At 36.8% G+C, this 22832-nt stretch overlaps 1 protein-coding gene across 3 annotated transcripts in view; it reads right to left on the bottom strand.

Annotated features, from left to right (window-relative positions):
- The window catches only part of PKHD1 (PKHD1 ciliary IPT domain containing fibrocystin/polyductin), a 497465-nt gene that overhangs the window by 39430 nt on the left and 435203 nt on the right, over positions 1-22832 (bottom strand). For all 3 annotated transcript variants that reach the window (XM_053602538.1, XM_053602539.1, XM_053602540.1), the window contains one exon: positions 8035-9052. In XM_053602538.1, coding sequence (XP_053458513.1) covers positions 8035-9052 — 1018 coding nt within the window. The remainder of the gene's footprint in view (positions 1-8034; positions 9053-22832) is intronic.

Genomic DNA, 22832 nt, shown 5'->3' with positions numbered 1-22832 from the left:
ATTAGAGATACTCTCTTTTCAACTTTCCCCTTCTCAAATCTGTTAAGCCAGAGTCCTATAAAAAAGGCCACATACTTTGATTGAATGTCTCATACTATTCTGAGCATTTTTGATCTCTCTTGCTTTAAATAGGTTATATAAGGTAGAACAGTCTGTAAGCATCATGAGGGCACTTGAATTCTAAAGGAGTTTAGATGATTCTGTACTTTGGAAGAAAAAAAGGTATTCTTCAGTCAATTCATAATGTCAACTCTCCTACTTTGTACAAGCACCATTCAAGGGACTATAATATTAATATTTGTAAAAATAAATAAAACACTATGACCCCTGCCACCCAGGAAAACTCTACCACATCATTGGTAAGACAACAATGACTTTTCTAGTTAACTTTCTGAGTTGATACAAATAATTTTACTTACATTTCATGGTCCTTCTGCTCTCTGTTAAATTTAGACAGGTTTCCTGAGTGGCTGGCAACTCTTAGGAGGGAAGAAATGCCTGGGACCTGAAACTTTCCTTCTGTCACTGTGGGCTAGTGTAGCCATGCGGAACCTCCAGCCAAAAGGCCACACGTGGCCTCCTAGGTCCTTAACTGTGGCCTTTTGACTGAATCCAAATTTTACAAAACAAATTGTAAAATTTTTATTTTTATTAATATAAGATGTTTGTGTCTTTCTGTTATACTTAAAATAACAAAGAATAAGATAAATTTCAATGAAATAATCCTACCAGATTTACCAGCACAATTAGAACATTTGTGACTGATAAGGCTAAACTGACAGCTGCTACGCTCATGATTCAGTTCTAGCTTCCCCCACCTGACTGGTACCACTGCTGCATGAGGCTGGTTGGTGAGAGTTTGTGGGGTCAAGTACTCCAGTCTGTTACCAGCTTTTGACAGTGGTGCACTGTGTTTCTATTTGAAGTGGAATTTCTGAATAGTTGCACGGCTTGATAGTATTTTTTAATTCCCTCTGCTTAATAGCCCATCATGTCAAAGAAGACTAAGAAAATGCTGACAGAAGAAAAAAGACTTTTTAATAAGAATTAGGAATTGCAATATTATCTTATTTCTGCTAAAGATGGCATGTTTTTCCTGCTCTGTGATCCTACAATATCAACACCACAGAAATTCAATGGTTGTCAGCATTACAACACTCGTAAGGACCACAAATATTCTAAATTAGAGGGAGAGGCACAGAAGGTTGTATTGAGGAAATTGAAAGACGGAAAGAAAAAGTAAAAAACAATCCTTTCAAACAGCAATAAGAACTGGAAATAATGCCGCTGAAGCAACTTATAAAATAACTTTGTACTTGGAGTTAAAAGTGAAGCTTTTCAGTGATGCAGAGATTGTGAAAAAATGCATTGTCAAAGCTCAGACCCCCATAACGTTTCAAAGTTGCTTCTTCAAAAACAACCATAACTGATCAGCAGCATGAATTTGCCTTCACTTAACAGAACAACCTCATGTAATTTCTCACACCACTTTGCCTGGGACCTGAAAGACCTGATACGACTGTGTAGGTTTTATACTTTAATCCAGTCATAAGTAAAAATTTTCTTTGCTACAAAATTATTCACTTTGACCACTCTTGCAAACAGAATAAGGGAAGAGATATCTTCAAACACTTTCAAGGTAGATGTGGTGAAGTTGAACTGCACCTTCCATGAGAGTGAGAGAATACAGAAATTTCACAGTTTAGAGATCACTGCGATTCATTCCAACCCCTACATTTCAAACATAGGAAAACAGGAAGGGTTTATGGCACAGATAAAAAAGTATTCACAGATCCAGATGCTGTCATTTCTTTCCATTGTATCTCACATCAGCAAAATCTCTGTGCTAAAGCTACTATTTTAGGTGACACTTTGCAACAAGTTATAAGTATTGTTAACTATATTTGCAACTACAACAAGGTATCATCAGTTTAGTAACATGCTAAAGTTGAACCATGAGATATCCAGTGCGGATGTGCTATATCATTCTAAAGTGGATTGGTTATGGGACAGACAAGTGTTAGCCAAAACTTGATCTCTATAAAAGTAGATAGTTAAATTTTATGAAGAACAGAATCAACAATGTGAGTCATTGAAAGAAGTTTTCTATAAGAATACAGTATTTCTGTGTGATATCAAGTCAAATCAAAATAACTTAAATATTTCTTTGCAAGGTAAAACCAAGTCTACATGTGATATGTGGTTAAAAATATCCAAACATTTCAAGAAAAGCTACTTTTTTGTCAAAACACTTTTTCAAAAGGAAATTTCAGATGAACATTATCCCCAGGTAGCAGAGGTCATTGATGAAGAGGATGATATGTGAATCATTTGAAGAATAAGCAGCTGTTATAGAATTAATCTATTAATTGGACAACACAATAAAAGGGTCACTGACTTTGAGCATCATAGCATCACACTAAAATTAGCATTTCCACGTTACCTAGTTGATATCACCAAGGTAGTGTAGTTCAATTTTGGAATCATTACCACAGAATAAAAGATGAAATTGATTGATCTCTTAGTATATGACATTTCAAAGCCATTGTTTTCTTCTATGAAAGATCCAACTGAAATATGGAAAAATGCAGTGGAATACCCACACCTTCGGCAACATGCCCCCAGAAATGCTTTCTTGCTTTTCAACCATGAATTGCTGTGAATCTGCATTCTCCTACCTAACCCAAATAAAGATGCTCTTAAGGTCACAAGTAACTGGTACCCATCTAGAGGATCAGCTGAAACTGGGACCTCCATGCTGCACCCAAATATTCAAATGCTTTCCAACAAAAAGCAGACATAATGAAGTCATTAAAAGGTTGGTTAACTTTAAAATTAACACATAGTTTTCATTCTTTAAATTATTAAGCACATAATAGTTAGATTTTTACAAAATAATGTACATTTTTTAAGTATATCTATATCTAATTAAATTTTCTTGAATGCAGTATGAATTGATCATGGCTAAAATAATGTGGCCTTCCAACATGAAAAGGTTTCCCCACCTGGTCTTATGGTACCAAGCCTGGCACACTGTACGCACATAATACATGCTACTATAGCAACACTTTACCAAGTACTTCCTCTGCTTTTAAGTCACTAATTGCCTCTGAAAAGCCACCAACTTCATGTTCTAGTGCGTTCCTCAAGAAATGTGCTTAATGATATACTATAATATTTTTTATTAAGTTCTTGGGATTCTTTGGAATTACTCATTTCAGATTACAATTTGAGTAATGATAGGTGTCAGTTGCAGTGAGTCAGAAGCATATAAAGAGGCAGAATTATCATAGTACATCTTCCAACAATGTCAATTGTAAGCAAAAATTTAAGGGTCAAAAACCTAAGTATTTTAATTTGAAATTATTTAAAATAATATTCTGCAGTAAATCTAACATGAATATATTATCTAGGAGCATGGAAACTCTGGCTACATTTTTTTATGATTCTAAAATCATAATAAAATCCTGGGAAGCCAGTTCAGTTGAAATTTTGACCACCTAATACATACTGTAAGGATAAAAATATACTCAAGTTAAAGTCATGAAAAAAGAGATTAATGGTTAAGCAGGTTCATATTGAAATAATTATTCTTTGTAACAGATATGGTATGAGACTTAATATAACATCTTCTCATTAAGTAGTTGAGTAAATGTTGTTTTGCCTACCCATTAATTTTCAAATCTCTAGATTTTCATAGGAGTCATATAATATCTTAAACATAATAGCCATTAGATTAATATTTGGGGAATAAAAACCATTGAAATGGAGTCTTTTATGAGTCTACTATATTTACCTAGGACTTTACCATCTGACATATAATTCTTGTATTATTTGGTTTTAAGGTAGTGTAGTTCAGTTTTGGAATCAGAACTACACGTAGCTGAGGGCAGAGTGCAGATATGTAAAGAGCACCAATAGATTACAATTACCATCCTGTTCACGGAAAAATAACAGGCAAAAATATAAATTGCAGAGCAAGAATCAAAGAATCAAAGACGCAGTTTGAGATGTTTTAGTGTATGAACAATAGTACCTAATGGCATCACTGCAAAATTAGGGCTGTGAAATAAATGATGGTTTTAATGATGACCAGGAGTCATCAAAATAATTACAAATAGTCTATGGTATTTCCCATTTAGTAATAATGGATATTATGTAAACTCTTTTTCTTTTTTTTTTTTAAGTTTAAAGGTTGAAAAAATTTTAAAATGCTAGTAATTAAGAGAATAATTTTTAAATGGGACAGAAATTTTGCTTAGGCAGAACATATTTCCCCATATATATAAAATTTTCCCATATATATGAAAAAAATTTTTCCCATCTATATAAAACCACATATATGAAATGTTATTACAGTGACTTCATTATCTACCCAACTCCACAAAGTAGTGAATTTATACTGTAGTGAAAAGAAGAAATGGAGTAACAACACTTTTTAATGGCAAAGTTGTGGTTTTGCCTTGGGGAAGGATAAAGCCAAGCTGGAATACAGAAATCTCTTCTAGGATAAACATTTTGCCAGTCTTGAAAAGAACACCTTCCCATATTGATGGAAAGATTCTACTCTTGTATACTCCAAATGGCTGTCTCCTAGAAATCAGGTGCCCTGGGTGACATGGAGAGGCACCATGCAGAAAAAAAAAAAAAGTTAAATCCATCACCTACTGGCTTTCCTCATTTTCTTCTATTCCAAGTCAGCCTGATAGGATGCTCTTTATGCAGAACCAGGGTACTTAAAAAGTCACTAATGTAATAAACACACACACACACACACACACGCACCTGTGCACACACACGCACACACACTCTCACAGCATTAGGCTCACCCTCACTGTCACCCTTTTCAGGGTCTAAAGTTCGTGGCAATCTCATAAACAAAAAGCTTTATGTGACTTAGTATTCAGTTTTTACTTCTACTTCAAAAATTATCACAAATTTAATGGCATAAAGTAACACAAATGCATAATAATCTCCAGGGAATGAGTGGGGTCATGTGTTCAGACAAGCTTGGCTGGGTTCACTGCTTATGGAGAGGCTTACTAGAAGAATTCACTTCCAAGCAGGTTGTTGGAAGAATCCCTTTCCCAGGGCTATAGAACTGGGATTGCTGTTTCTTCACTGTCTGGGAGCCGATGCCCACTCTGTATGACGCATGGAGTCCACCTGCATTCCTTTTTATGTGGCCCCTTCCATCTTAAAAGCATATCAAATCTTTCTCACACTTGGAATCTCTCTGCCTTTCTCTTTAGCCTTCTTCTTCTGCTGCAGCAGGAGAAAACACTCCTTTAAGGGCTTATGTGTTTGATTGAGGCCCCTATGATAATCCAGAACATTCTCCCTATTTTAGGGTCAACTGTGCCATGTAACATAGTGTAATCATAAGAGCTATTGCTCATCTCATTCAGAGGTTCCAAGTATTAGGGAGGCACATCTTTTAGAAGTCCTTTTAAAAACTCTGCCAACTATAGACAGGTTTAGCACTTTCATAGCAAAGTATCTATGAGAAATACACAGATATGGAATCTTAATTTAGGACAAAGAATATTATTTAGAGTTTTTTTCTAGGTGGGAATAAATGAGTCAAGAAATAGAGAAGGGAGATGAGAAAGGAAAAAAAGGACATCCAAAAGAGAAAAAGTTAAATTTCTGCAAAAAGGAAGGCCAAGAATATAAAATGTGCTCTGCTAGGATTCTAGATAGAAGACAGTATATAGAAAAAATACCCTGGTGGGAATCCTCCAGTTTAAAAAAGGCAAATTGAACATGGGTTTATCTTTGCTCCCTCTACAAGCTCCACTGAAATTACAAAAAAAATGAAAACAAATAAAAATGGTATAAATAAAGACAGGTGAAGAGGCAAGAAATGACAACAGAGGTCAACAAATTTTGACCAACTGACCTAGCCAAGGAGGGGAAGCTTAAATCCAGATGCCTCTAAAAGAAGATAGAGACCACAAGAGGCCAATTCACTATGTACTGTTTAGTAAAAAGTAGATGGCAACTCCATTCCTGTGCACAAAGCAGAAGCTGGTAGTTTCTTGAAAGTAGGTAGTACTATCTTGGAAAACTAAGTATCTAATCTGGTCTCAATTTCCTGCTGTCTCAAGTTTAGTTCATTAGTTTGTCAATAGGTCTCCAGTGAGTTCAATGGAAGTCCCAACCAACACTGTTCAAAGTTGAAAGAAATAAGGCTGGCCACGAGGCCTGTGTAGGACTTCAGGGTTGTTTACCATTCTTTGCAGCTCCTAGGAACATGGGAACCCTTGCTAACTCTTGTTCAATTCCATAGCACATAGCATCTCTCATTCTATGGAGATTCATTCAGATAGGTTTAAGCTACAGACTTTCCTCATCTTTAGAAGATTTATTTGTTGGCTTGACACCTGTAGCTCAGCTGCTAGGGCTCCTGCCACATACACTGAGCTAGCGCGTTCAAATCCAGCCAGGGGCCTGCCAAATAACAATGATAACTGCAGCCAAAAAATAGCTGGGCATTGTGGCAGGCACTTGTAGTCCCAGCTACCTGGGAGGCTGAAGCCTGAGAATTGCTTAAGCTCAAGACCTTGAGGTTGCTGTGAGCTGTGACACTATGGCACCCTACCCAGGGCAAAATAGTAAGACTCTGTCACAAAAAAAAGATTTACTTGTTGCCTATGTCTAGAAAATCTCTCAATGTGTCCAAAGTGAACACATGATGATTGTAACTGATAGAAGGTGATAAATAAAAATCCTCTTTTCCCTGCACTTGTCTCCCTCCCTCATGATAGAGTGACAGGCCCCACACACTTATGTTTGTGCCTAAACTTGTACCCAATCCCCTCTTTGCTGCTTTTCCTTCGATGCACCTTTACTGCTAAGACTCACTGACTCTTCTCTTCTTTTAACTAAAGGCATAAAATTCACTGTGTCTTCTTTTATATAGAATATAAAAATCAGTCATTTGGGAACAATAACTATTAGTAAGCATAGTATTGTAAAATCTAAATAAAATTAAGTAATAGATTGGCCCTCTTTTTGTTCTAGGTACCCATCCATATAATATACTTACATGATCTCAGTGGTATCTAAATGAAATTGGGCTAAAAAAAGGAAAGAAAAGAAATCTAAGCATAAGCTAAGATGCATTAGCATAATTCTTTTCAGATTCCCAATTCTCATATATCCCTGCATATCATAATAATTTCATTAACATGGTGAAAGTTTAGGTGTTCAAGAAAAATATCCAGGATTTAATCAATTGTGAGCAGTCGTGAATCATAAGTAATTTTAAATTCTAAGCTAATAATACCCACAACCCTTCAGTAAATAAGAACCAAACAAAAATTGCTTAAGGTTTTTGTTCGTTCATTTTTAGCTTTCATACATATTAATGTAGTGCAGGGGAGAGGAATACCTATCTTCATTGTAAAGAAAGGAAAATTGTAATACAAAAACACTACCTAAGCTTTCATTTGGATACATTACTCTGTATATAAAAAAAAAAAATCAACGTAATAGTAGAATATGCCCCCAAATGTGAAAGTGTTTAATTTTTCTTTGTATTTCAGCTCTAGTGAATCCCACATCCATTGGAGATGGCTGCAAAGAAGTAATTATTACTCATTAAATATTAGTTGCTTATTCATTAGCACTACCATGAATAAAATAAAAAAGGAGTAACATCAAAATATCTGTTTTACTTTAGCAACCCCAGAACCTAGTCCACTGCTTAAATTCATTATATAAATGAATGAATAAATAAACTGAAAGGAAGCAATTCAGGAAAATTTCTTCCTACATTCTTTTCACTTTAAGGAAACAAAATAAAATATTTTCTACCACCCAGAGAAAAGAATAATCATGAAGAATGTGAATTTAATGAAGAATCTAGAACTGAGAATTTAAGTCTTTAAATGTCTCTTTGAATTTTTATTCTCTCTTAAAAGTAGACAGTAATATGATTCAGTACAAATAGATTGACATTTGCAGTATATGCCAATATGGACTCAAAATATTAGTCTTCATTTAAATGTTACTATAATTAGTACTTACCCATAGCCAAGGACTCCCTTCGGCTGAGTCACTAGTAGGGCCCCTATAGTCACATTCAGAATACTCTCTAGTTCTCCAGTCTGTTGAGCAGTGATGACTTGGTGAGCCAAATTCTGTAATTCGTTATTGGACAAGGATGGAATCATTACAGTGCTCCTTACTGTTGGCAAATCACCAATTTCAATCACGATCACTTTTGAGATAGGTTCCATAGTGGTTGGTGGTGAGACCCCATATGAGGACATTTCCATCGTGAGAGGTCTACGTTGACCAACTCTTCTATAATGACTGGTACAAGTCACAGATGGGCAATTCCGTTTTCTTTTTGCTGTACTGTCAGCAATGGCCTTTAGGGTCCCTTCGTTGCCAAGCATCTCCTGAACAAATCTGATTTGGTGTTGTCCAATCTGTAAGAAGCTGGTTAGTCTTTCAAGTATCATTCTTTCCCAGTCTTTTTCCAAGACCGAAAATGTCACAGTGAGGGCTAAATGAATAGAAATCCCTGAGCGTATTTCAATGGGCTCTCCTCCTTGCAGGACAACATACAATAGGTTGTCCATGACGTTGAAATAGTTGACGCCAATAGATTCATTTAGCAAGAAGGAAGTTGATTGAGCCAGACTGGGTGGAATAAAATTTTCTCTCAGGAAAACATGGGGGCTCTGGAGCTCATGGTAGAATATAGCCACGAGAAGTTTAGAACTGCTTTCATTGCCCAATAGAAAGAAACGCAGAACTTGAGGAGTTCGATCTGCAAAGCAGACCTTGGTGATTTCCCTACTTGGTAAAATGGAATAGAAAGTTGACACAGACCTGAAGGCAGAACAGGAAGTATTGGCATTTACCCCACTAAAGGTGTCGACAAAACCGCCAGTCACAGAAACAACTGGATATAACTTCTGGATTGTCCACATGTCATCAGCATTATCAAGAACTAGGACCACATGGTCAGTCTGTTTGCAGATATAGCCATGTAGCAGTGATCTGTATGTGCATTTCTGTTCTTCTCTAAATGTACCTATAAAATAAAGGAGAATAAACAAGTGACATATGAGTCCCGATCTTTAAAACGATGATTTGTAATCCATGATTCTAATCATCATTTGTAACCCCATAAAATATTTACTAAACATCTAATTGTGCTACACAAGGAGAGTAGAAAGAAGTTCTGGGTAAAAGGTCAAAAGATACATGCATTCAATAACAGGCATTTAACGTATTTTAAATGGATAGTTATATAATATATGCTATTAAAGTTAGTAATGGCGATAATGTCTAAGTAAGAAAAAGAGCTGAATAAATAAAAGAATTAAGACAAAAAGAATACAGTAGAAACTGACCACCCAAGGGACTATAATAAACTGGCCAACATACAGAGGTGGTCAACATAAGAAAGTAGGCCCACTGTACTGATATGTACCTGTAGTGTCTGTCAGGTCTAAAATTAGGTCACATAAAGGAGGTGTCAATGTAGGGGGGGTGATCAACTATGGAACTTTTACTATAATCACTAAGGGCTTCTGAGGGGAAAACAAACTACATGGGTTTTTTTTACCAGTCTTACACAATATAACACATGATACTTCATCTTTGTTCACCAAATTTGTGAGTGTTTCTCATTACCAAGAACTAATTCTCCATTCGACACTACCTGGGTGTTATACAATTTAACTCAGTTTTGACCTTATCTACCTGAAGTTCATGTCAGACCCCACAAGACTGCCCCCATTTCAGGTGTCAATCGCAAGTCCCAGGTTGTGACCCATGCTTCTGACCAACCAGCTATAAATCAGGGATCCCATGACCCCTCCTTGGATTCAATTATTTTGCTAGAGAGGCTCACAGAACTCAGAGAAACAGTTTATGCATTCCTATTGTTATAAAGGATATCACAAACAATACAGGCAAACAGCCAGGGGAAGAGATGCACAGGGCAAAGTACGAGAGAAGGTCCAGAGCCACTGTGCCCTCACGATGTTACCCTGTATGCACCCACATGCTCAACCATCAGGAAGCTCTCCAAACTCTGTCCAGTCTGATTTTCATGGAGGCTTCATTATGTAGGCAAGACTTGTTAAATTATTGGCCACTGGTGATCGACTCAACCTTCAGCCCCTCTCCCTTTCACAGAGCTCGGAAGATGGGGCTGAAAGTTCTAAGCCTCTCGTCACACAGTTTGTTCTTTCTGTTTTTCATCTAGGAGAAATGATATCTTTTTAAATGACCCCTTGAAATGGCTAAATTCTTAGAACTTCAAATAAATAAATTAATAATAAAATAATCATTCTCTTAGTTGATATGATTTTCAATCATTCTCTGCTACTAACTATCTGCCATTTGATAAGTCACAGGACCTATAAAGTAGGCATCAGTGTCCTTGCAGGGGCATTCCTCAGGGCCAGAAATAATATCTCAGATTTAAATTACCACAAGTCTCAATATCCTAACTCAAACATAGTAAATTCTTTTAATATATATTAGTTAATTAATATGTAATATCTTTATCAAAATTTCTATTCTTCAAATTAAGCATTTTATGTATTCTTGCATAAATAGAAGATGTAAGACTATCATTCTATAATTGAAATATATTTAAGCCAACTCATCATCATGATAGGCTATATCACACAAATTTATTGTACTTTCCCCTGTTATGATGCTTAATATATGCTAGCTGAAGACTCTAAGAAATCTATTTCACATGAACTCTTAAGACTAAAATTATTTTTGACTATATTTCCATAAATATTCTTCTACCCTTGAATCAAATAGTTGATTTGCCCACAATAGGTTGCTGCAATAAAGCCATTTTTGAGTAATTTATTCATTCATTAAGTAAATATATATATATATATTTATATGATAACATGAGTTTTTCTTTCTGTACCACCATTCCTTATAATAGGAACCTTCCAAAGCTAAAATAACAACAGTGGATTATTGTTAACATGAGTCAAATTTTCTTTTGGAGTAATAAGATTATTACCAGGAGCTATATTATATTAGAATGTATACCTTCAAAGTCCAGGGATAGAGTTCTCTTCATGTATTTATATTTGCATATTCCACCAGGAAGCCAGTCCATTATAAAGTTGGACCCCCAAGCCATCTCTGCTCTCAGGACCCCAAGCTCTCTATTCCTCTATCAGCAGGGATACTAGATAAGGAACACTGACTGACTATCCATGCTGGAGCCTGGATACACAAAAGGCAGGATTTTGAAAGGCAGAATAAGAGAAAGGATAGAAGGTTTTGGATTGTGTATGGTCAGGGGAGCTCGAGAGGACACATCCCTGCTGAAGATGTGCATTGCAGGGCATTTCTGCACCCTAAGACTCCAGCTCAGGCCCCATGCCCATGAGTAAGCTCAAGAATAAGCTGACGAGGATGAAAAGTCACAAATCTCCATGCCACATTGGAATTTTGTGAGTTGGATCATGAACCCTAGACTGAAGTAAGGAATTGATTAAACATATATTAGGATACCTAATATATGCTTATTTGGGATGTACAAACTTTTTTATCTTCTCTGCCACACATTGGAAGAATAAGAGATTTCTTGGGCCACACATTAAATACACAAAAACTAAGGAAAGATGATTAGCAAAAAAAGAAAAAAAGGAGAAAGATCCTTGCATGTGCATAGTTTTTGTGATATCTGCCACCAGAGATATGCAAAAAAAGTCTTCCCAAAATCAGCATGCAGCCTGCAGGCCACAGGTTGGACACCTTTGTTAACAGTAAGAAGATTTTGTTACTATGGTACCTCTTCAATAATAAGGAGCTGTTTGTCTTATTTTTATTATAAGCACTGTAATGAAGGATTAATTCAATGTCAAACACATATAGCTTTGCACATACATGTTAATTATTTGCTTGTTTAAAGTTAGCCAATTACTTTCCCAATTTCAAAAGAATTAGGACAAAGCCCATTACAGGCATTGTTTCTATTCCTCACTTTTCCCTGTTTTATGATTTAAACCTCTGTGTATGAACGCCTTACTAGGAAGCCATATGCATTCTAATTTCTGTGACACATGGTTGGAGATGTACTGCTATAACCTTTATAAAATTAAAATTGTTATCTCCTCATTTAAGTAAAATTTTTTTATCAAATATTGGTTATTATAAAATAGTCTCACCATGCTTTGCTTCCCATACTCCCACACACCGATTTTGATCCAATGTAAGTATAAAGAATATTTAAATTATAGTTGACCCTTGAACAGCATGGGTTTGAACTATGCAGTCCTGACTTATAGGTAGATTTTCTTCTGCCTCTGCCACATCTCACACAAAACCAACCCCTCCCTTTCCTGGTGCTCCTTAGCTTGCTTAATATTAAGGCAATGAGAATGAAGAGTTTTACAATGATCTGCTTCCATGTAATGAATAACAAATATATTTCTTGTTATTAATAAATTTTCTTTTCTCTAGCTTACTTTATTATATAGACACAGTAACAGATACAAAATATGTGTTAATTAACTATTTATGGTATTGATAAGGCTGTTAGTCAACAATATGCTATTAGTAGTTAAGATTTTGAAGAGTCAAAAGTTATACACAGATTTTCAACTGCACCCAAGGTTGGCATCCCTAACCCCCACATTGTTTAAAATCAACTGTACTTCTTTGGTTAACTCCATTTAAAGAATCCTACCAAACAATTATTTAGTCATCTCTGGTAGTAAATGTCTACTTTTAGTAGGAATTTCTACCTTAGAGTTTGGATAATAATTATTCCATACAGAGAAAATCCTCTATGTGAACTAAAAAGTAGGTTATTTTAAAATATAATAATTAAGGTTATTAAGATTTTAAGGTTATTTAGTAAACCAGTCTGACATTCAAGATGAAAATGTGAAAAGCAGCTAGTGCATAGTTATGATAAATCAGAACTTCTTAAAACATACTGGGGCAGTGGGAGGTAGGACAGACTATTGTGTTCAGACACAAGCTGACGTTCTGCAGGTAAGAGAGAACCTATGAAAAGGGAGACGCTGATGTTAGAGGGAGGCGGGGACTGACAGAGTAATCTCTGAGAGCATAAGGAAGAACTAGGTTCACAGCCCTTTAAAATGAGGTGGGATCAGATGGATTAGAAGACTTCATTTCCTGTGGAGGAGGAAAGAGGGCAGAAAGCGTAAAGCGCAGGTGGAGGTGGGCGGGTGAGTGAAGGCACTCTCATATTCTGAGAAGCATGAGGCAAAGCACCCTGCTCAGCCAAAAGTCAAAGTTGAAGTGTAAGGGGGGGCGTCAGGGAAAAGGGGACAAAGGGACAGATATTAAAGGTATTTGCAAATAACTAATTATAATGAAGCATAAGCTCATTTCAAAACAGCAAAAAAAAAAAAGGGAACTGAAGGTGAAGCATTTAGCACATGGCAGTGAGCTTAACATCACAAGGAAAGGGCTCTCAAGCAAGTAAACTGGAAAGACGCAAGTTGTGATTTGAAATTAGGATACTTGAGTTCATGCTTTTGAAGGCTGGTGATGATGACAATTTCAACGCTAGAAATGCATCAGTGAGTGGGAAGTTACAGTAGGAAAAAGGATTAAAAAATAATAACAAGTAGCATTTATTGACGGCCTTCTCTGTGTCAGGTATTCTTCCAAAAAGGACTGGAAGTCGAGTTGAGCAAGGAGAGACTAATATACAAACTGACAATGTCCCGACCATATAGAAAAATAGAACTCTGACCCACTGACAACAGTAAGCAGTCCAAGAATATCAAACAATAACTCCTGAATCAATCGTCTCCAAACATCTAATATTTGATTAATAACTACCAGCTTCCTAACTTTTCCTAATAATCTCCTTATTTTTGTTCCAGTCTCCAACTTAGAACCAATCAGAGACAGCCAAATAAGTACCACTAACCAATCACATAGGATGCCCCACTTTGTTTAGCCTGCCTACGGCTTCCTCACACTAATAGCCCCCAACCGGTTTACATCTGAAGCCTTCCTTTTTTCTCTCACTATAAAGCTTTCCACCTCTTTTGTTTGCCTTTGAGTCTGCCAAATTAAAATGATGGTAGCTGACTCCCTAATTATAGCAAGTTCAAAATAAATAGCCTTTACATGTTCTTTGGATGGTCTTTATTATTACCATAGCAGTCAAGATTTTGAACCAATTTACTTATTTCTGATTAAAAAAAAAAAGATTTTGAAACAGTTACCTACCCTAATAAATACCATGAAGAAATAGTAAGGAAATAGCAAGCCAGTTTCTATGGCCTTCAAGGAGAGAACAGACATGCCTACTATGTCAACCTGATGTATGAAGTAGAGAGCATATAGTCAATCAGCTGGTGCCAGCCTCAGAGGAGCAGGGGTCTCACTCCAGGATTATCACATAAGGCACAGGAATGTAGAATTCACTAGAGGTTTGAGGGTATGACTTAAAGAGGCTTTAAAAATGCGACATCATTAGAAGATGGCAAAGTTCCAACTGAGGCAAAAAGGTGAAAAGGATGCTCTTTGAATATAAAGAAGAGTTTGCTGATCAACCTCAGAATTCCACAAATCATCAGGAGCATATTTTGAAGGGAGGGAGTAAAAGGTTGAATGAACTCATAGGTGTCCTGGGAAGGAGATGTGTATTCTGGAGAAGGTAGATAGTGGGTGGTAGACTTGAGGATAGCGACTGAGGCAAGAAGGGGCATCAAGCAAAACATACCACAACCTTATACTATCAGTGGTGTGGAAAATAGAGACTGTCAGAGGGGACCTGAGGATTTCACATTGTTTTTATCAATGGGGGGCTCTAGGTTACTGCTCAAGCAGGTCTTACAAGACAGGCAAATGATCATCCCCATGGGTGTTTCAGCTAATATATAATGGTTGCTTAGGAGAGCTTTAGGCACACAAATATCTGACAAGAAGCTAATAGACTAATGGGAGTGGTGCTTGAAAGAGGGACAGGGTGAGGTAGGGATTAGAAGGGCACAGAAGATGACCTCACTACAAAGATGCCCTCAAGACATAAGGTTGGTGGTCTATCCCTCCCTCCCTCCCTTCTCTTACTTCTTTCTTCCTTCTCCAAATTTCTTTTTCCAAAATTTTCTAATAGCAAGTTTAATTATCTCTAGTCCATAGATAAAAATGTTGAGTCAAAGCAATTTTGACTCAGCATAATTTCTTAGCAGCAATAATGAGAAAGAGAACGAAGAGAAACAGCCTTACTTCTCAACTTCTACCTATGCCTCTGGCAAAATGAAATATAATCTAAATAACTTCCCTTTTGGATTGTATTTAGATGTAAAGTACAAGAGTGATGACTAATCCAGCGAGGGAGGGGTGCTCTCTCTGCTCAATCTATTGGCAGGCATCCATGGAAAGAGATTTTTGGTTATTTGGCATATCTCATATCTGATGAGAGCCCATTTGCTTTATTATATTTTCATTTGTCCTTTTTAATATTTTGTTATTCTATCCCAGGAATGTAAAGGTATAGCCACTTATTTAACCAAGGCAAGGAACACTGATTATTCAAATTTGGTAGACAAACTTAAAATCCTGGTCTTCATTAGGAAAAAAAATTTTTTTTAATTTCTTTGGAAGTTACCAATGTCTAAAAGACTAAGGGATAGCTTATCAGGATCTTACCATTGATTTTCCTATGTTATCTCTAGAGGTAATGAGCCCTAGTATTTCAATTTTGGTATGATGCAAAAATATTTAATAAAGGACATGTAACAACACATGGTAGTTCTAGATCCAATGAATGAATATAATTCTCAATTATGATGGAGAATACACATTAACTACCAAAGAGAGCGCCGCACACACAGCCAGCGAGACTCAATGCCCCAGCCACAGCTGGCAGGAGCCCATGGGAACAGAATAGCAGCGCTTCTAAATAGAATTTCACCTTTCTTTTCTCTGAATTTCTTTCCCTCCTGCTTCTCTCAGCTGGGGAAGGTTTAGTTTTGAGTAATGATTATCGTTCTTACTTGTTTTTATTTTTACTCTTCTTTTCCCACTTCTCCAAATGGCCTTATCTGCCAGTCACAATTTTTGTGGTCTGCAATTCTGATCACTTCTAAATGAAACCCATGCTGGCTTTGGTAATCATAATGTCATTTACAATTTACCACTAAACACGTTTATTCAGTTAGTAGCACACTGGAGAAAGAGAACTCCATATGAACTCACCGTGAAAGGGCTAATCTGATTATTTCCTCATGAAAATCCAGGCAGGGGTGCTTGTAAGAGGGGCTGTAAGAAAAAGGGGGGAAAAAAAAGGCAAGGTCTGGCCACAGCTGATTTTCATAATCAATGTGAATGGATAAGTGACACAGCCTGTCAGGGGCAGCCGCCCAACCACCCCAGGGCATTCCTCTCAAAAAAAACAGGGGTGGACAGGACTTAATAAATGCTGAGTGACCAGTGAGTATTGGCTTGGCATATGCTATTGCCTTCAAGATGGAGGAATAGTGATAAACTCCAGAAGCTCTCCTCCAAGTGAGGGAAATTAGAATAAGCAGGTTATATATGTGTGCACAAGTGTGCATATGAACACTTGCTCTGTGTATACTTTAACTTCCTAAAATATCCTGGACATACTATATGCTTTGTTCATCTTTCCCTAGATTAGAAACCACAGATCTAAAAGCCAAGAAGGAGAGTTAGGTCTGCCTGATGGAGGAGGAGGAGGTAGGGGGTCTGTGTGTGTCTGTGTGTGTGTATGTGTGTATGTGTGTGTATGCATGTATGTGTGTGTGTGTGCGCACGTGCTCAGGTTGCTTCCAGGGTTCTAACAAATATTAACTTTATGTCAATATTTGTCCTTCCTGTCGTGAAATGAGGATTTTCCACCTCATTTCACATTTGAAAAGAAAATATGCCAAAGGGCTTGCCTTTGCTAAGGAAAAAAAAAAAGAAAAGAAAAAAAAAAAAAACACCTTCAATTCTTTATTTAGAAAAATGGATCAGAAGGAAAGAAAAAAAATTTAAAATAAATGTTTTGACTCAAAGGCACATAGAATCCTTCTATCTTCCCATTTTCAACAAAAGAGAAAAATTTATATGTTTAAAATTGAATGAAATACATCAACATTAATGATTTTTTTTTCCTCGAGGTTAACACCATCATTTCCCTCAATAGTATTTTTAGCCATTTTGTGATAGATTTCATAATTCAGGGCAGGGTAAAGTACAGGAGATTTTGACAAAAACAAAACATATGATCATTCTCTTATTTTCGAGAAATGAAAAGAAATCATTTATAATTCTTTTCTGTCAAGCAACATTTACACCTCATTATTTCTAATTTAACAAATATAAATGGCCACAGATCAAATAAAGTGAAGACAGGTTGAATTTATCCCCATTTATATATTTTGTTACAGGCCCTCAGGCTATGAGGAGTGAAACTCCAAAATCTCAAAGCTGTGCTCCTAAATACACAAAAGGAGTAACTGAGATTTCAGAAGAGTTATTAAAGAAAATAGAAAATATATTTTGGTCATGTTAGAAATAATCAGAGAAAAGCACTATGCTTCTTTAGCATGGACAATTCTAGCTAAAAAATTATTTTTTAAAACTTCAGAAATAATAGGTGTGTATTATATTTACAAAGTAAAGGCAAAGCGAGAACAATGATCTTCTGCATAATAGATTCAATATAGGTGACAAGAAACTCAACCTTGCTAATTTAGGGTCTAGAATTATTATAGATCTTTGAAGTCTACTGAATGACCATATCCTAGTAGTTCTAGTTATTATAAAAGAGATACATATTGCTTGCTCATATGCAGAGGGTACCAAAAAATGTACACACATTTTAAGAAAGGAAAACTATATTAAAGTTGTAACACTCAAGTCACTTTTGACATCTGCAATTATAAGAGATACAAGATACAATATATAAGATAACAAATGTCATTGATATATATTGAGTATTACAATTTTAATATAGTGTTTTCCTTTCTTAAAATGTGTATACATTTTTGGCACCCTCGTGTACACATATTATTGTAATAATAACCAGTTATTATCACTATTTTTTAGAGAGACAAGATCTCACTCTGCCTCCCAGGCTGGAGTGCAGTGGCACAATCACAGCTTACTACAGCTCAGAACTCCTGGGCTTCGGCAATCCTCCCACCTCAGCTTTCCAAGTAACTACAACTACAGGTGCACACCACTATGCCTAGATAATTTTTTCTTTTCTTAATTTTTTGCAGAGATAGGGTTTTACCATGTTGCCCAGGCTGGTCTCAAAGTGCTGGCCTCAATTGATCCTCCCACCTCAGCCTCCCAATGTGCTGAGCTTATAGGTGCAAGACACCATGCCAGGCCTATCGTTCTTATTTAAGTAAATAAGTATATTACAATAGTTGCTACTACAAGGTAGTTATTGTAAGTAATTCGTTAGGTTGAAGAAGTACCCATTCAGGTCCTGGAGCTTCATGCATTTCCCAAAGGGCTTTCACAAGTTTTTAGACTGTGGCACTTAGCAGTATAGTTCCTCTGACACCAGGTTCAATGACAACAGCACTCTAACAACTAATTACTGGTGGAGTCCAATGGCTTAAAATACTGGGGAGTCATGAATACCTGAGGGTGAAGACAGCTCTAAAGGACTGAAGATACAGCCCCGACAGAAGCTGTTTATGAAGTATACGTACACCTGCAGGCTGGTAGACTTCAGGAGCTACGGATCACAGGAACTGTCACGATTATGTGAGCAAGCTCATGGAAGTTATTGCACTTGGGTCTATTTTCCATGTGGACAAATTTCCAAATTTACCCGAGAAAAATGGAAAACCACATAAAACCAGCCATTGCATGAAGCAAGGAATACCTGCAAGGCCTTCTGTTATAGATCTTTCTGTCTTTACTAAGTTCTCTCGGTGGGCATTTCAAAATATTCATTCTCTTTTAATAAAAGTGTTAACTTTGAGGGAAAAAATTGGTTGGGAGATTAAAGTAATTGACGGAATGACAATGAAGATGGAGAAAGAGGTCAGATATGTATCCAATAGACTTCTTCTGAGTAAACCATTTTGCTTTTTGCTTTTTAATTGATAGAAATCTATTCAAACAAATTCAAGAGACAATACTTTTACTATAACGAAATGTCATCATTAATACTTGGCTGAAAAAGTGGCTTACAAAGTGCTTTTGTTTTTTGTCATTTTGTTATAATATGATTTCACCTGCAGACATCAATAAATATGGTCCCAATTATGATTTTATTCTTTGAATACCACATTGAAAACAGCCCAGGCAAATGCAAGTTCAGGAAGTACAGCTTAGCGAGTGAGACACTGTTTTTTTAATGTCAGAGAAATGCATTGCATCCAGACTTTGTGGCTTTCTACCTACAAAACTGCAGACAAGTTACTTAGCACTTCTCTGATTTAGTTTTCCCATTTGTCAAAGGCATTGAGAATAGCACCCAATTCACAGGCTGATTGGGTTAAATGAGGTGATATATGCACAGAGTTTAGGAAAACAAACTAATAAATGTAAACTGTTACATTTGCCATAGTAAAAGAGGGGGTATTTTTAAACTACTTTTTTTTTTTTGCACCTTTTGCCCACGCTCATTACAAACTAGTATTTGCCTCATAGCCTACAATAGCACATGCAAGTGTTGCAAGCTTTCATAACAAATAGCACTCAAAGACACAGGTTACAGGTGAAGGAAAAGCTAAAAGGCTGATATGGGAATCTATGCTTGCTAGGAAATACAAGAATGAAATATACACACGTGTGTGTGCACGCGCGTATGTGTGTTTATAAGTAGGATGTCTGTTTTTCCCACTAATCCAAAAATAAATAAAAGCCCTGCAAAATCTAAGATGGCTTTTAGGTTTCATCTATTCATAACTTTTCCTTTCATTCCTCTCCATCTCCACACCACTTCTCTCTCTCTCCCTTTTCCCTCCCTGCCCCAGCAAACCTGCCTCCTAGCTTTAAACAAAGTGATATTCATAGGTTAGTTTAAAGGCAGGGGCAGCCAACAGCATTCTTTCCAGATACAATTCCTGGCACACTTTTCCCCCAGAATGATAAACTTATCACCTCTCCAGCCCTCAGTTTGAAGCCACAGCAGTAATTTCTGCTGGATGCCAAAAATAAAATGAATGTGCCTGTGCCATGCCCTGTTCTGAGCTGTGGCTATAATGAGATTTGAATGGGAAGCCCCGGACACAATAAATCTGCGCCATATGTGACCATTTCCTGTGTCGGTTCCTTTCTCATAACCAGTGGAGACTTTCTTCCCCCCTCTCATGACCCCACACCATGACTCTGAAATCTTTCATGGCTGCTGACGGGCCTCGGGCCTTTTGCAGCAGTTGTATAAATAAATGAATTTGACAGCAAACATCATAACAGTTAGCAGTAATGTGTGTTCGCCACAAGTGCCTATACTACTCACTGGAGAAATGGCAGAGGAAACAGCTTGTTTTGTTACCTAAACAAAAGTAGTTTCGCTTGACAAGTGCTGAAAGAATTAGTCAAATAAACTTGAAATCCACTAGGACTATTTTTGCCAACTCTCCCTGCCAGGGAAACGTTCCCAGCTCTTCTGTGCCCGTGACTCACAGGAGATAAATTTCCCCTTTTTATTCTGAGATAAAGATCTGGGCTGGGAATACAAAACCTTTGACTGATATTTTATATTAATTTTCTTTGCAAGGCAAGAGTGTCATGTATGGGAACTCAGGTAGAGCAAAGAATTTCCAAGGAAACTTGTAGCAGAAAAAACAAGCAAGAATATTTCGAGTGGGGAGGAAGAGAGGCAGCAACGCTCAGCCACCTCGGTGATTACCTGCTGCAAGCAGGCCGCAGACTGGGAGCGCTCCCTGCCTCTCACTCTTCTGAGTATACCACTTTTCTCTTTTCTTTTGTATTGATAGAAATCTATTCAAACAAACTCAAGAGATTATACTTTTACTATAACAAAATGTCATCATTAATACATGGCTTGTATTAAGGAACAAAATATCTCTGCAAAAACAGTTGCTGAAAGGAAGGGTTCTAGCATTTTCCCTTTTTTCCCCACAGTTTCCGTTAAACGAAGTTGTCTACATTCAGTACCTTGTGGTCAATGTAGAGAAGCAAGGAGAAAGTACAGATTTTCCTCCACTATATGGATTAGTTGTTTGAAAGACTTTTAAGTTTTTCCACTCTTCCTGCAGCATCTTCTCACCAAGCCCATTGTCTGGGCAGTGAAGGATGGTTTGGCATAGTGGTTATTCTCAGGACACTTATGGAACCAGCCGAGCTTCAAATCCTAGCTCTGTGACCTCTCTCTGCATGATCTTAGCAAATAACTTCACCTTACTGTGCTTCAGTTTTCTCCTCTGCAAAGTGGGAGAATAGTATTACAGCACTGAACTCATAAAGGCAGCTGTACCAATTAAACAAGTTCTCAAAGGCTCAGCCCAGTGCCTGGCACATAGAATGTGCTATTATTATACCAAATAGAGAAATTTGGAAAACAGTCTCTTAAATAACATCAGGGTCTTTTTCTATGATAGCTTAATATTGGCAACTAATCTCAGAAGTGGAATTTAAAACTTTCAGGGGAAAGCCCTGACAGTAGCTTTATTTGAGCCATTACAATTAATTTCAAGGTACAAGACAACACTTGCTTGAGATAAAAATACTGCCTGAGCTGTGAAATTTCTTTTTTACGTGGAGGTTACTTTGAGTCTTTTTAATGTGGTATACTTTGTCGTATGTGGCAGAGTAATCACTGCCTCTAGAATTTTCTCATATTCAATAGAAGTATCACTGATGAGAAGAGAAAAAGTCATGAGCTATTGGATCTCAGTTTACGTATATGTTCTGTCCCCCATCTTCACCTGTTATAATTGAATTGTGAAAATTGGCTCACTAAAGTGTTTTTCTTATGTGATAATATAGAAGAAAGTGCCTTAAAGTTTTAGAAGATATGGATTATAATCAGTATGAACAGATATTTCCATTTATAGAAAGCCTATTACCTGTGAAATAGATTCCTAGTGTTTCTATTTTAATCAAACTGCAAATCCTCTTGAATATACATTTTGCCATATCTAGGCAAACTACTATAGAGAAATGTCAGAATATGAACAAATTGAACAGTACAAAAATAAATGGACTATTAAAGTTATGCTGTTAAAGCAATGTCAATATAACTTGAAAGAGTGCCAGCTGAGGATAAAGAAACATGTGGTGTTATAAAACAATGACGAACAGTGGGGGAGGAGGGAAATCAATACATATAATTAAAAATGGGCTGCTAGTTCCTTGAGTGGTGGGAATTGTTAGAAAACCAAACATGTAACTGATATCCTTCTATGGTAAAACAGGTTTAACTGCTACTCCATTTATAGTAAATCCAACTGAAAGCTTCATCTTCTCATTGCTCCCAATGTCCAGGCTGCACCACCAGATCTAGGCAACTTCTCTGAAATTGGTCTGTGAGAAAATGACTTTTTCCCCTAGGCAATTTCACTGTTGTGGAATGTTATCTGATAAAGTGCCTCCCTTACTACTTCCAAATCCTTTCCCAAGATCTGCTTCTAGGATGTATTTCCTGACTCACCTTAGGATTCCCAAAGGTGAAGATTTAATACAAAGAATAACTCCAGCCACTCGCACCAGACATGGCCACCAACGATGAATAAACACAGCACTGAGCAATGTCTTCTCTGATTGACCAGATGCTTCTACTGCCTCTTAACTAGCAAATAAACACTGTCACCTTGTAAATTCTGTTTTTCTAAGTTGAAGGGGATAGAGGAACTCTAAAAGACCAGCAGCCTTAAGCAAGTATTGCGGAGCTA

Source organism: Nycticebus coucang, chromosome 9 (genome assembly GCF_027406575.1).
Source record: "Nycticebus coucang isolate mNycCou1 chromosome 9, mNycCou1.pri, whole genome shotgun sequence".
Classification (NCBI taxonomy): domain Eukaryota; kingdom Metazoa; phylum Chordata; class Mammalia; order Primates; family Lorisidae; genus Nycticebus; species Nycticebus coucang.
Note: the sequence above shows the minus strand (reverse complement) of the source record. Positions and strands in the feature narration are given on the sequence as shown.